This window comes from Leucoraja erinacea, chromosome 24 (genome assembly GCF_028641065.1).
Source record: "Leucoraja erinacea ecotype New England chromosome 24, Leri_hhj_1, whole genome shotgun sequence".
NCBI lineage: Eukaryota > Metazoa > Chordata > Chondrichthyes > Rajiformes > Rajidae > Leucoraja > Leucoraja erinaceus.
The window spans coordinates 7,851,815-7,868,124 of NC_073400.1; the positions used below are offsets into that span (position 1 = coordinate 7,851,815).

General features: G+C 41.9%; 1 protein-coding gene across 5 annotated transcripts in view; it reads left to right on the forward strand.

The window, feature by feature from the left end:
• Window positions 1–16,310, forward strand: part of pacsin1b (protein kinase C and casein kinase substrate in neurons 1b) — a 221,166-nt gene that overhangs the window by 111,879 nt on the left and 92,977 nt on the right. For 4 of the 5 annotated variants that reach the window (XM_055654464.1, XM_055654468.1, XM_055654467.1 and 1 more), the window contains one exon: window positions 5,681–5,803. In XM_055654464.1, coding sequence (XP_055510439.1) covers window positions 5,744–5,803 — 60 coding nt within the window. In that variant the 5' untranslated portion in view covers window positions 5,681–5,743. Of the gene's footprint in view, window positions 1–5,328; window positions 5,473–5,680; window positions 5,804–16,310 lie in introns of those variants that run through there. The other variant, XM_055654465.1, reaches the window with a different exon arrangement.

Below are 16,310 nucleotides of genomic sequence, written 5' to 3' on the forward strand. Positions count from 1 at the left end.
GTTGACTACGTCAGTGAGTATTTCTTCTCCAAGCTTGTGTACGACATTGGTGAGGCCACATTTAGAGTATTGTGGTCAGTTTTGGTCACCATGTGATAGGAAAGGTGTTGTCAGGCTATAAAGGGCGTAGAGAAGATTTACCAGGATGTTGCTGGGGCTCGAGGGACTGAGCTATAGGGAGTGGTTGATCAGGCTAGGACTTTGTTCCTTGGTGTGCAGGAGGATGAGGGGTGACCTTTTGGAGGTGTACAAAATCATGAGAGGAATAGGTCGGGTAAATACACAGAGTCTCTTGTCCAAAGCAGGAGAATCGAGAATCCGAGGACATAGGTTTAAGGTGAGGGGAGAAAGATTTAATAGGTACCCGAGGGGTTACTTTTGTACACACAGTACGGTGGGTGTGTGGGATGAGCTGCCGGAAGAGGTAGTAGAGGCAGGTACCATCAAAACATTTAAGAGACATATAGACAGGTACATTGATGGGACAGGTTTAGAAGGATATGGGCCACATGCGGGCAGGTGGGACTAGTGTAGATGGGGCATGATGGTCAGTGTGGTACGTTGGGCTGAAGGGTCCTGTTTCCACAATGACTCCATGACTACATTTTAAACCCAAATGACTACCGTGATGAAACTTTAAATGATGCTACCTTGACAATAAAATGCCTTTTCCCACAAACCTTCATGCATGTTTCAGTTATATTTTAGCTAGCTATCATTCTTGATGCTCTAACCTAATTAGTGGTATACATGTGTATTTATTTGTATTTGTACCATAGCAAGGTATGACTTCCTTTCCCCTAATTAGCCAGTCTTGTTTCAACCTTTACTGTTAGTCTCCAATCAATAAGTGTTTGGCTCATGCATCTTATTTTAAGGAATTGATTCTGCAGCTGTCTGTCTTGTCTGTAAAATCGTAAAATCATGTGACTTTTATTGATTTCTTGGTTTTTCAGTAGATATTAATATAAACTGGGCAGGGCTTGCAAGGGTGTTACCAGAAAACCAAGCAGATATTTTTTTGATGAGAATAATAATTAATTTTTTTTCTGTACGATTATCAATCAAAGTTAATTAAAAAAGAGTTAGTCATGAATGCAACATAGATTTATTTTTGAAATGATACATTTTTGTAATGTTTTCGACCCGTTAGCAATGATTATTCTGCGTACCTTTCTCTGCCAACCAGAAGAGTAGTGTCTTGCTGTTGAGTATTTGACAGTGTGCTGGAGATAGCTGTTGACAGATGAACAAGAGTGACCCGAGATGTATTAGGAAATCTTCATTTATCTCACAGAAAATGTGTGCTTCCCTTTGGACTGTAGGATAGATGATTAACTTTGCAAATAGAAAATTGCAAAAGACAACCAATGCAAAAAAAATGCTGCTCTGTTTATTTAGGGATATTTTGCTTCCTTTTGTAGTTGAGATCAGTATAGAGATACAGCATGGAAACAGACCCTTCGGCCCACCGAGTCTGTACCGACATTGCACATTAACATTATCCTACGCACACTAGGGACAATTTACACTTATACCTAGCCAATTAACCTACAGACCTGTACGTCTTTGTCGTGGGGGAGGAAACTGAAGATCTAGGAGAAAACACAAGCGGTTACGGGGAGAAGGTACAAACTCCGCACGGACAGCACCCATAGTCAGGATCGAACCCGGGTCTCCGACACTGCAAGCGATGTAAGGCAGCAACTCTGCACCGCTGCCCATTTTGTTTCATTGCAACCTGAGCTCTGATGGGCAAACGTAAGAATCAGTGCACTGATGGACCAATATTTTGAACATAATTATTGCAAGCTGTTTGGGATTGATGGTGGCTAATTTGACCAATGATGGCTGCATTTTTCAGGAGTTGCATAGTCAATGGCTAATTTTGCTTGTCTCTAGCAGAATGGTCTTGCAAGGTGATCTCAAGCTAGTTTGATGTGACAAATACAGTGTAAAATCTAATTTTATGAAAGAATTGGATTAACGCCAAACAACTTTTCCAGAAATAGGCAGGCACATTCGACAGAAATAGGCAGTCTATTTAGTATTTATAAAGTAATGAACTAAAAGCCACTCTTTGATCATACGGATGTAGCTTGTAGCCAAAGTATGTAATTTTCCTGTTCCTTGAGTGCATTCAGTACACGATTTATTTAAGTAATCCAAATAAACTTGGAAAAGTATATTTTCCAAGGAGGGAAGTGCATTTGCAACAAAATCTCACCACTGGCTCCTGCTATTTTCCACGGCTGTCCTTCTTTCTCCTCTAAGGAGTTTACTTAGTTTTGCCAACAGATTATTAATTTTCAGAGCACCATACTGGTGGTGTAATGGGAGAGTTGCTGCCTTACAGCGCTTGCAGTGCCGAGGACCTGGGTTCAATCCCGACTACGGGTGCTGCCTGTACAGAGTTTGTACATTCTCCCCGTGACCACTGAGGTCTTTGGTTTCCTCTCCACACTCCGTTGGCTTGGTGTATGTTTAAATTGTCCCCAGTGTGTGTAGGGTAGTGTTAATGTGCGGTGATCACCAGTCGGTGCGGACTCGGCCGGCCAAACGGCCCGTTTCCACGTCGTATCTCTAAACCAGGGGTTCCCAACCTTTCTTGTCCCGTTTACCCCTGGCAACTTTAACAGCACATAACAATGTTATTTCACTTTTTTTAATGAACGACTAATTATGCACAGATACCGGTGTACCAGTCAGTCAATGAGAAAAACACAGTCAGTTAATCAGAAAAAATATGTACAAATCCAGAATCAACAAATTTACACCCTGGGTAGGTGATATTTACCCTGGGGGTAAATTTACCCCTGGTTGAGAACCTGTTCCCACTGCCACGGGTACCATGTAATCCCGTGCTACCTGCTCCATAGTCGGAGGGTCGGCAATTAAACCTTCTCCTCCACCTGATTTGCCAGGTGAGGAGGGGGCTGTGGACCCCCAGCAGGACCAAAACAAGACCTGTCAAAGGGCGGATGAGCTCCTAGTGAGCCAACGGCCATCTGCACTTAGAGGTTGCAGTTGAAGTTGCGATTATTGTCGTACACAGCATTGTAAGGCACCGTGCACGTTGATGTTTTTCAACGATGATGATGATGATTGAGAACCCTTGTTCTTAACTAAACCTAGCAGATAATTTACCTTGAGCAGCTGCTCTTCTCTTCCTGACCTACCTTTCTATTCCCCCAACCCTCCCTCCCTCTCCCCCAACCGACCCCCTACTCCTACGAACGTCATCATCTGCATGATCTCTGTTGAAATTTGGATCATTATTGTCAGTTTCTTTAGTGCTGTGGACTGCGCTTAAGCCTCCAAAATGGCACCCACACAGGTTTGTGGACTGAATTGTGATGGATGTCATAATAGAGAGCATTAAGGGCCTGTCCCACTTGGGTGTCAGATTTTGTACATCCCAATATCCTGGGGTACGGCACGCGACCCACGCCTATGTCACCACGCACCATGCGCACACCACTAGCGCGGCACCACGTGCGTGTCGTGCGTCTTGACGCTAAATGACGTCGCGTAAATTACGCGCAAATGACGCCCAAGTGGGACAAGCCCTTAAGTGTGCATTCAGTTAGTGCCCACCACAAGTGGCAGAGTAGGTGGGCCAAGGCATTGGTCACCAGCTCTCAGTCCAAGTAAAGCCTCCCCATAACCATTCATATTTTGAACATATGAGAAGGGCCCTGCCCCTGTTCTGTTTTGAAAGGGTTCATTAACTATTTAATCAGTTAATTGTTGGTTGATTTCTTCTGGTTCTCCTACAAAATGTGTAGTGTTCTCTGTTGCTTTAAGTAGCAAGAACTTGCAAGGTTGCAATAAACTTTGCAGAATTTCCTTCTTTGCCCTGACCAGTTGATTAGTTTAGAATAGAAATACACTATGAACGCAGGCTTTTCAGCCCACCGAGTCCACGCTGACTATCAATCGCCTGCTCACACCAGTTCTACATTATCCCACTTTCTCATCCACCCCCTGCACATTAGGGGTTAATTAACCTACAAACCCACATATCTTTGAGAGGTGGGAAGAAACCGGAGCGGTTAAAGGGGGTCCCTGGTGCTATGAGGCAGCAGCACTACCAGCTGCCCTACTGTGCCGCTCTGTGGCCCTGGCAGATATGTACAATAATGGCCGTTCCTCTTGCACTACAACACACCAGCAGGAGAAAGCATTGCAGACAAGTTTGTGAAACTGATAATGGGGGAGAAGAGCTCTCGTGGGAATGCCGCATCCTCTTGCGTGTTTAAGGAGCCGGGGCACGGAACCTCAGTGAAGAAAAGTGTGCAGATATTGGTGCATCAAGGACCGCCTCAGTGAAATCTCTTGTCACCCCCACCCCTCCCCCACCAAGCTTGGAACAGGGAGGAGCCACTGAAGTCATTATCCAAAAAATCGAACTATTATACTCTCCCTCCAACATACCAGAGGTGGAGAGAACATGTGATTTAGCTACATTTGCAGATAGTGCCACAATACCATTGGAGTGTAGACTTGAATTGTGAGAACTACCAACCCACACTGCTCAACAATGGGATTCAAAGCGATGTCCCTGCAATGTCTATCGGCAGGGTAAATCTGAAGCGTGTAGTGTTAGATTAGTTTGTGGACATTGATCATTTTTTAATACTGACATTTAATTTTTGAATACTGCTCATCTAAAATTGCCACGTGACTAGTTACTCTCTGGGTTTCCACAATGTGCATGGAAAGTTCTAGATGTATACTGCATGAAAGAAAGCCCACCTTAAGAATGCTACCTAAATCTATTAATAAAGTACCCCTGATTGTATGAATTACTAACTGTTTTCCAATATCTTCTGCGGTAAATGAGAGAAAGACAAAATCTATAGGTCACCATCCAACTCAATAACAAGCCTTTTAAATTTTTGGTGACATCTGTTCAGAATTTGATGCTTATTTTATCCTTGAGCTGATACCATTTGTTAATTTAGTTTCACTGTTTTTATGCAATTGCAAAAAATTGGTAATGATTTAAAGTGTTAAATTGTTAATGAAAGCTAGACCCTATTATCAGTAAAAATCTAATGCAGTAGAAATGATTTGGATGCTATGTGCAATCTTTGCGGTGCTCTCTCTCAAATAGGCACTGCCATCCTGTGAATTGAAGGCAAAATAAATCCCTTCAGCTGTTTATGTAGCAGTTATGTCACTGGAATCCCTGCGGCTATATTATTTACACTACACTGCCCCGGTTGCTGCCCTGAACCTGCATAGATAAAATTCTTGTGCTGCTGGAGCCCGTGAACCTGTGTAGCTAAATTGTGTGCAGGCTGTCACATGTCCTTTGAGGGATATAGCTCAACTACTAATGCCAGGCAGAGATTAATCCTCTGCACTAATTCACAGCCTCTATCGCACAAACTCATTGGGATAGGCCAAGTGGGAATTATGGTTTAGCCATTGACAAAACCACTAAGGGGATTTCTGTGAGATGAGGTTTGTTTTTTTAAAATATACATTTTTCAAATTGCCATTTATTTTCTGTCCCGGTTGAGTTCTGTCGATGCAGCAGTGCTCTTGAGGCTACAGTATGTATAGTGGCTGCAAGGGTGAGGGTATTGAGCTGTGAAGATTCGCAGTGACCTTTTTTGGTTCTGTGCATGAGATTTTCCGTAATGCTTGGGCCATTTTTGTCTTTCTGCAGTGCATGAAGATTTGAAGCTCAGTAACAGTGCAGAGAATTCAAGGTCTTACTATCGTGCTGAAGATGTCAGGCTCGTACGACGAATCCAGTGGATTAGAGGAAACGATTGACAGTTTCTGGGAGGTACTGCAACTTTTTTGCGATACTTGAGAAGATGTGAATGTTACAAGATAATTAAGGCATGCATGATGTATTTTTTAATGTCAATTTTGCAGCAAACTGCATTGGTGTATTGAATTTTGATTAAAGGGTTAATTAGCATTGCTGCTTTAATACTACCGAGTGCTGTTAAGGCTAATATTAATTAATCAGGAATTCGGGTGTTAGAGCTGTATGTGCATTGCAGAAAATATGCTGCAGCTGTACTGCAAATGATTTAGGAAACCATAGGCGATATTTTGCTGTGTAACCACGTTCAACATCTTGTCAAAAACCACAAGCTAGTGTAGCTATTTGTGACACAACCGTGTATTTATCTGTATGTGCATGTTCTGAGCATAATGTGTATTCACTTCACGGCACTTCTAACTGGAAGTATACTCTGGTGTCTAAGGTTGTACTTGAAATATATTTTTAACTAGTCTTTGAGGAAAATAATTTAAGTGCATTGGCAAGGAGGTTTTTTTCAGTAGTTGCTTTAGTGAAAATATAATCCTTTCACATGATAAACTCATCGGAATGTGATGTCTGCTTTAAGTACAGCTTCCCAAATTTTATTTTCCTTCCTTTTAAAGTGCTGATCTTTTATGAGATACCATTTGACAACCTGCCACACTCTGCAGCCTCACACATGACAAATGTCTATGAGTCTGGAGACTAGGTGTCAGTATACTATTCCACCAGGGCTGAAACACTCTTTGCTTGAGCAAGATTTGTTTATGCACTCTACCTTTGCTCTGTTTACCCTAAACGCAACATTGCTAATGATTAGAAGAAGTGAGGAATTTGGGCCGTGATTTGTTTTGTTTTTCGTCTCTCTTCCCCATTTTTATCTATCCCAACAAAAATGAGGCCTATTTTGCAATCAGTAATGATATGCAGCAGAGTGCAGAGAAAGCATTGAACCATAGAACACCTTTGCCTGTAACTTAGTGACATATTGGGCTGCAAAGGAAGCGGCTGTGGTTAATTTAAAACAATATTGAATTCTGTTCTTTCACATTTCCAAGATCTTGACACACCACATGTTGTCCCTGCACAGTGGGTCTCCTATTTGCAGATCTTCACCAATACAGCTCTTATTATTTTCATCAGAAGTGGCTTAATCACCACATATTTGCATCCTCTTTCTCACCATTGTCAGGTCTACTTTTCACGAGGGAGCACGTCTTTTTGTGGTGCTTCCCTGGAGTTATTTATGAAGGAGAAGTCAATAATTCACAGTCCTTGCTCATCTTGATTCAATAATTCACAGTCCTTGCTCATCTTTTTCCATCTTGATCTGTGTTTTTTCCAATCCTGTGTCTCTGTTTGAATGTCCTTGCCTGTATAGATTAATGCAGCTAGTGAAGGGTCTAGGTCAAAACTATAAGGCCAAGCAATCAGAAGCCAATATTGGATTTAATGTTATGCTAACCTTTATTAGAACTAATACAATCAATTCTCCTCCTCCTTAATTCTTTTAACAAAGTGAAAGTAGTTATTTAGGACATGAAGCAAATAACTTGTCATTTTATAATTTCTGTCTCAATAACTGATGGAAGTTAATCTTCGAACATAGAACATGGACAGCACAGGAATAGGCCCTTTGGCTCACATTTTCTGTGCCAAACGTGATGCCTACTTAAACTAATCCCTTCTGGCCTCATCATATCCTCTACTCCCCTGTATATGCATCTTAATTCCTTACAGCTTCTTGAGAGCCACTAACGTACGTTTCCACCACAACCCTGGCAAGATGTTCCAGAAACCCACCACCCTGTGTTTAAAAAAAAAACTTGCCCCGCACATCTCCTTTAAAGTTTCCCTCTCTGACCTTATAGGAGTAAATTGAAACAAATTAATATATTAATTACATCATCTATCAGTAATAGAAGCATTTTAAGGCTGATTAAATCATGGAATGAAAGTGGATTATCCATATGGGATAATTTGGTCTCCGTCAATCTCTAAATAGATCAATAGATGAGTGACAATACCGCAAAGGAAAATGCTGTGGTGAATTTCTTGTTACAGATTCAATAAATGGTTCACCATAATCAAACTGTTAGAAACTGTTAAAACTTTGATTAGTATGGGTGTCAAGAGTTATGAGGAGAAGGCAGGAGAATGGGATTAGGAGAGAGAGATAGATCGGCCATGATTCAATAGCGGAGTGGACTTGATGGGCCGAATGGCCTAATTCAGCCCCTATCATTTATGACCTAATGACCTAAAATACAAAGGGTTCATAATGATTAAAATACAGACTTTGACCAAGTCAGTCAGCATGGTGGTTGGTAGAATTGTTAAGGGGAGAAGAAGAGTATTGGCAGCGATGAGGAGGTGAAGGGAAATATTACCCCAAAAAACGGACAAAGTTGGCATGGTGATAAACTCAAAATATGAACTGCTCAAAAGCTGCAAAGTATGTTCTTCCATGATAGGAAACCATTCTTTGTTTACTGTTTTATCAATGTTAGCTGCCAAACAGCAGTGGGCATTGGTCGGTGCTTTGAAAATACTTGAGGAATTTTCAAAACATGGTTGTTCAAAGATTTATTTTAAAAGTGACATTTTGCAAAAATATTCACTATGATTGTACCGTTCTGCAAGATAGCTTATATATCCACTTCAATGAATCTCCAAACATATCCATTTTGAAGAATGAAGTTCTTTGGACTTTAAAGGTCAAATCAAAATCCCACGTTGAACTAGAAATTTAACAAGTGAAGTATAATAGTAAGATAAAACGAGAACTTACCAGTTCGAAGTTTGATCGTTATTTTATGAGGAGTACGTTGAGGGAATACGTGAAGAACCCCGCCAGGACGCATGCGTGTCATTCTTCAAAGCAGCAGTGTGAAATCACAGATAACTGTAATGACTTAAACATAGTAAGATTAGAGAAGAAATACCAGTTGAGTGTATGATCATGGGTGGGAGCGGAGGGCACGTATTCCCTCCTGACCAGTCCATCTACCTCCACAGCTGGAGATGGAATTGGTGGCACCCCAACCAAGTGCACTGGCATCAGTTTGTAGCACCATAGAAGGGTTGCTGATAATGATTGGATTGAAACAAAGCCAAATGTTATCTATCCACCATTAGTTCCATTATAGCTTTGATTGGTAGCTTCATTGGTCTGTCAAAATGACCAGCATTGATTTTGAGTGCTTGTATTTTGCTCTCTGTAAATTTTGGGAATGTAAAGGTCCAAATTGTGTGGCTGGAAAAGCAGCCACCATTTTGCCAATTACTTTTGCTACCAATCTGATGGACGGTTACTGATGTCAATGAGGTTATTGCAAGCCTCTATTAAGTCTATAGCCTTTCCCTTTGGCAAAGTCACCGACATGTGAACTGAGTCAATGGTGAACCCCAAATAGTCCATAGTAGTGGAAGGCATTAATTTAGATTTAACTGGATGGATAATAAACCCCAGTTTTTCAAATAACTGTTTTGTGGCTGTTACAGTTTGTTTGGCAAATTCCAAAGTTTTGCCCACAATAAGTATGTCATCTAGATATGCCATGACCATGTGTTTCCTTTTCCGTAGAAACGCTAGGGCTGGTTTCAAAATTTTAGTGAACAGCCTGGGGGCTGATGTTAATCCATTTGGCAGCGCTCTATACTGCCAGCGCTGTCCCATCCAGTTGAATTTTAAGTAACATCTGTGGTCACCTCGTATAGGTACTGAATAGTAAGCATTTTTTAATCGATGCTAGCCATGAAGTAACCTTTGGAAATCAATTGGTTAGCAGTAACAAAGGTTTCCATTTTAAAATGAATATATTGTACAAATGTATTCAATTTGGTCAGATCTATGATGATGCGACAACCACCATCTTTTTTGTTTTTGGTAAAGATATTGGACACGAATTCTAGCGGTTCGTGTTGGGATTTTTCAATTACCCCTTTTGCGTAAGGCCGCTCCAGTTCAGCATGCGCTTCTGATTTTTCTTTACTGGAAAGTACGAACATTCGGTTCAGTATATGTTGAACTGGAGGGCTGTACTTGTGTATAATTCTATTGTATATCCCTGGATACTGCTTAAAAATATAAGTATCGGTAGTTAACATACTCCATGCATCCAGAAAGGAGAGTAATCTCCCCCCAACCTCCATGCTCCCTGCAATTTGTAGGGAACCAGACCCACCTACCTCCATAGTTACCAGTGGCAGGTTTACTTCTTTTTGTAAATCCTTCGTTGATGTTGAGGCGTCGGTGTCTGGGTTTGTGGTTTGGTTGATGTTGGAGGTTTGCGTATCTTCCAAGAAGGCCGGTCTGGGCCATGGCCTAAGAAAGACTCATGTTTGGTACCGGACCTTCGAGCTTTCACCAGTTGGTCTTGTTCTACTGGTGGGTGCGTAAGGGTGCTGTCTATGGCCGTGTGTTGCAAAGCGGTGCCAGTGCATCCTGTTGGTCCTGCGACATGTCCTTCTCCTCCAGGTTTTGGCCAGTCTGGTCTGGCTGTATGAAGTTGGACACCATGTCCAGTAGATTTTCACGTTCCTACACCCCCTGCACACTTGATTTCTGTTCTGCAAACCCCTGTTCAGGATCAGCCCAGAACTGACCCCCAGTACTCCCCTCTGACGAGGGAGAAGCACTGTGCAGCCCTACAAGAGGTGGTGCTGTGGGTTTTACACAGAGCCCACAGTGACTCGACTCCATCTCCCGGAGCCTGTCACGTTGGTGCAAATGCTCCACACACCGCTCCATCCGGCTCCAGCGCCCGCGGCTGCTCAAAGTCGGACTCATCTGAGTCCACGACTTTGATGGTTTTTTGTCTTGCCTTACCGCCCGGCCGCGGAGTGGATCTGGCCAGTGCGGAGGCGACATCGGGCACAGCTGATCCCATTATAGGTGATTCAAGTGCCGCTGGCCGCTGCTAGCCCACCAGCTTTGTCGTAGCCCTCGTTGGTTTCTCCACCTGTAATCAGCATGGGAAAACACAAAAAGACCGCAGAGTCTTACCTGCAGGTCCTGGTTTAAATTGTCGCTACGGGGGAACGTCGTTCCACGCCGCCTCCTGCCGTTTTCGATTTGTCAAAGTCGACGGCCCCATCTGAATAGTCTCCCGCCCGGCCGTGGTGTTCTGGCCGGCGCGGGACCAAAAGTCGGCACAGCTGATCCCACTTACGGGGCTTGTGCCTTCAGCTGCTGCCGGCTCCCGCAACTTTGCGGTCCTCCCCAGCCAGCTTTACTCGCAGCACTTGTGGACACTATTTTGTCCAGCTTCCCCCCCAAGCTGTGTAAAAACAGCACGGGGACAAAAACTACCGCAGAGTAAATCACTTACCTGCAGGTCGCGGTTTCAAACTTACCGCTGCGGGGGACACTCCACCCCGCCTGTCGTTTCGTAAGCGTGAAAGCGATATGGCATGCATGTGTCCTGGCGGGGTTCTTCACGTAGTCACTCATGTGACTCCGAAGTAAAATCTTGAAGTGCTCTCCTCTGGGGCAAATAACAAATCCAAATGATAGTTTAATCTAAATATATTTTTCATTCTCATGTGACTATGGATCTTTTTTACAAATCCTATTTTTGAATGCATGTCTATTTTTTTGTTTTTTAAAGCGTAATGTTCACTGCTTATTTATTCTTCCACCTTTTGGAAAAGATAATCTGCCTCCAACATGTATTTAGCTGATGGCCACCTTGAGTTGGCTACTTGGGCTTTTACAGCAAGTGCCTTAATATTGTATCAAACAAAATGGCAACTTCTCCATGGATCCTTAAAATCACAAAGGTTACCTTTCAGATAAGGTTCTGGAGGGTATATAAATTATCAAATGTGAAATGCATTATGAGCTATGCAGCAAAAAAAACAATCTGTGTTTAGAAATGCCTACTGGAGTTAATGTTTCTATTGTTCCTCCACATTACATGATAGCAACATGATAAGTATACTGAACATGACCATAACAAATAATGGTAAATAATTAAATTGGTTAATGCAAGATTCTAAATATGTATTAATCATTAACAAAGTGGTACATCTGATCCTAATATGTCTCTTAAAGTATATATACATCCTCGTCATTATTTTAGAAGGGTTTTAAAAGTTTACTCCTCACTTTAAATGAGATGTTGTTCATCAAATATGTTGTCCAACCATACAAACTCGGTGGAGATTCAATGGCAACATCCATGGGATCTAGGAAGAGACAGCAAAGTATGTCCACTTAAAATCGTTGGTAGTAAATGGTTAAGGTTATGAGTATTAAGGGTAAATGAAGGGCAGGAAAAATATATTTTATTTGAGATTGCTTCCATTTCCCATGTTTTTCCATTTCTGACACTGATAGTATATTAGTGAAATTATCAGAATATTTAATTCCCAAGCTTTGTATATTTCATGGTAGACCAGATGCACTATCTTCAGTCCATTGACTGTCATCAGCATGAGCTGCTGTGACATTCAATTAATTTTCTGAGAATGTCACATGAGTCCTGCAAGTAAGGACAAATTGCGTTGACTTGCACTCTCCCTGTCCAGAGAAAAAATGTTTTCTCTGGGGTAGATGTAGTAAAAAATGTTTTCTCTGGACAAAAAAACAAAAAAAGGGGGATATATGCGTAAAAAAATAAAACTAAATATTGGTATTGAGGGAGTGCAGCTTAGGGTCACCCCGGGATGGCGGGACTGACATATGATGAAAGAATGGACCATCCGGGCTTATATTCACTGGGATTTAGAAGGGTGAGAGATCTTATAGAAACATATAACATTCTTAAGGGATTGGACAGGGTAGATGCAGGAAAAATGTTCCCGATGTTGGGGGAGTCTAGAACCAGGGGTCACAATTTAAGAATAAGGGGTAGGCCATTTAGGACTGAAATGAGGAAAAGCTTTTTCACCCAGAGAGTTGTGAATCTGTGAATCTGTGAATTGTCTGCCAATTCACTGGATGTTTTCAAGAGAGTGTTAAATATATCTCTTGCTATTAACAGAAACAAGGGATATGGGGAGAAAGCAGGAACAGGGTACTCATGTCGGATGATTAATCATGGTCATATTGAATGGTGGTGCTGGCTCAAATGGCCAAATGGCCTGCTCCTGCACCTATTTTCTATGTTTCTAAAGGGGCTGTCCCACTTGGGCGACCTAATCCGCGAGTTAAGAAGAGTGTCTTTGACCTTCAAGCTCGAGGGCACTCGCCTGGAAAGCCTCGAGCTGGATCGACTGTCCGCATTGAAACCGCGAGCTGCATCGATCAACTGCGCGCACGCACGCACACACACACACACACACACACACACACACACACACACACACACACACACACACACACACACACACACACACACACACACACACACACACACACACACACACACACACACACACACACACACACACACACACACACACACACACATCGCAAAGGCGGGGGCCAGGGAAAGCAGGGGAGCACTGTTGGAAATTCACACCCGTGATGAAGAGGAAGGTAAAACGACTGCACATTAGAGAGAGCGTGGGGGAGAGAGGGGGAGAGAGGAGGGGGGGGGGAGAGAAGGAATGGAGACACTTTTAAGAAGTATAATAAAGTTTAGTGGGCATTTTACCTACCGGTCGGTTTTCCTTGGTCCTGAAAACTCCAATGAGCCAGTTAAAATACCCGGTCAGCGAAGGAGATTGCCAGCGGCTGCCCTTGACTACCTGTAACTAAATAGCGACCCCACTCCACTGCACTACGAGTTAAAAAGAACCATGCCGACCAAATTTTACTCGCGGAAAATATTTCAACATGCTGAAAATCTTTCCGCGACCTAGCTGAGGCCACGAGTATTCAGGAACTTCCCTCGAGCATGAAGGAGAGTTCTAGCGACCTCATAGGACCTCCTGGGACCACGTGCCAACCATGCTGCGAGCTTGAAGGTCGAAGACACTCTTCTAAACTCGCAGATTAGGTCGCCCAAGTGGGACAGCCCCTTAAGTAAGCAGGTTGAGAACAAAAGTTCACATTAAGTCTCTCAAAAGATTATGTTTGCTGGAATCATTTAACTTTTAAAACTGAAATTGGTGTATATTTATCAGGGAATGGTATCAAGGCAGATGGATCGAAGACAGGATTATGGTGTTGAGGTGCCTTTTGCTGTGATTGAGTTTGATTTCTGTGAAATTCATGAATATTTTTGGCATTTAAGCTTGAAATGAGCTGCCATGTTATTTTTTTGCTAGCAGTGGCAATGTTAACCAGAGATGCGTATCGGGAGCTTCTGGGGACTGAGCAGCTTTGATGTAGTAATTGCATTGCCTAAAGGTGCTGCGACAGATGAGGTCTATAGTACTGTTCAGAAAATTAAGTTCAATTCTATTCAGTAAAGAAATTATACTGAAGAACTCAGTGGGTTCTCTGGAGAGATGGATTTGGTGATGTTTCGGGGCAAGACCCTTCTTCAGACCCTTCTTCAAAAAGAAATTATACTTTATGAGTATCCCCACACCATACTGAACTAATGTTCATGAGAAACATTCCCCTCACCACTCTGAAGGGGGTAAAGTTGCATGGAGCAGATCTACAAACAGCAGCTTGGTCCATGGCGTGGCTCGAACCTGATCGGCAATGCACTATGGATATGGGGCACCATCTACTGAAATGCTTCTAACCCGCTAAGTAAGCCATATCCAGATTTGATAACCTTCAGATTCTGAATATCTGTGAGAGTGACAATTTCAAACATTCAATAACTTTCAAATTTAACACGTTTAATTTGCAAAATTAATATCATATGAAAAATAGAACATTTAAAAGCATAAAGATGATTTCAAACCAATTGTCAATTTATTAAAAATAAATTGTTTAATCGTGGCCCTTTTCTGGAAGCTTTATCTCTCCATTGAAATGGATGATTAGTGACTACAGCAGCTTGGTTTCAATGGGCAGACTTCCCCACAGCCATCAGGCTATTAAACTCGCCAACAAACAGACTCTGAACTGTAACAGCACTTTATCTGCTTATTTATGTGTACATTGAACTGAACTTTGCTGTATTTTTGTTTGCAATACTCTGTTGTGCTGCAGCAAGCAAAAATTCCATTGTCCTATCTGGGACACATGACAATAAACTCGCTTGACTGACGATGTAATTACTGGGAAGCTGCAGGAAGTTGGTGCTCTGGCATTAACTTTCCTGAGGGTTGCGATGAGAGCAACTGTGGCCAGACCTCTTGGCAAACCACAAACGTCAGCGTTAGTGCTGTCATGGATGTGCCAAACGTCATGACAGAAAAAACTGGGCTAATTTGTCCAACAAATATACCGAGGACAATATGGGAGAAATAATTGAACCCAATACCCCGAGGTCAGTATTCTATCTTGTCTTTCTTAAATTTTGTTTAGAAATCTATTACTTTTAAGTTTGAGATAGTTCATTCAGGATAAATATGGTTAACTTTAAATAATTGGGCACTGAAATATAATAGTGAAAAAACGTGAAATATTGCACAGGATGCTAAATACGAGTCCACAGTGGGGGAAAAATAGCAGAATCATTCTTCGAATTGGTGTTATAAATACAAATCCCAAATGGGAAAGGGAGGTGTTATGAGCATAATTTGGAAATACTTTGCATATATAGCCCGTTGTGGAGAGATTTTGCTGATTAGTTGATCTAAAAAAAACAATCGAGAGCGATCGTTGATGTAAATTGATGCGTACATTTTAAAACACAATTTGATATCTGTAATGAACTAAGATAGATGAATCATGATACTGTAACAACTATGGGAGTAAAATAGCACACAGGTTTTCATAGGACATTGGAGCATCATTGGTCATGAGCTTGTCAGTGATGAGTCTCAATGAATGAATTAGAATAGAATAGAATAGAATAGAATGCCTTTTATTGTCATCCAAACAGCTTGGTTTGAACAAAATTGCAATGGGTGGACCGACAGAGAGCTTCAGTGAAGGAGTTCTTGAGTTGAAGCCTAAGTGATCAACAAATATGGGATCAGTGTTGCCAAGAGGATAGAAACAACAGAAATAAATGTTTTTTAGACAACGTCAACATTTTGGGATTGTCTGAGAAGTCCCAGAAGCATCCAAGTGTTCCAGAAACATATTCCAGAAGCAACTGAGCCATCCTACCAACAACGAAAGAGCAATACTGAGCTACTATCCACCTCATTGGAAACCTTCGGACTATCTTTGGTCGGACTTTGCTGGACTCTATCTTGCACTAAACTTGATTCATATTATATGAATCATAATATGTATCTGTACATTATGGATGGCTCAATTGTAATCATGTATTGTGCTTCCGCTGGCTGGTTAGGATGCAACATTAGCTTTTCACTGTCCCTCGGTACACGTGACAATAAACTAAAGTAAACTAAACTAAACTAAGGAGCAAAGAAGGTGAGAATGAGGAATGGCACTTCATTGTTGAGTCGAGAGTTCAACAGATACGTTATCCTGAAAGAGTGCACATTGAGACCAAGGACCTGTGAAGATGGGCTCAAATGTTTTGAGAAT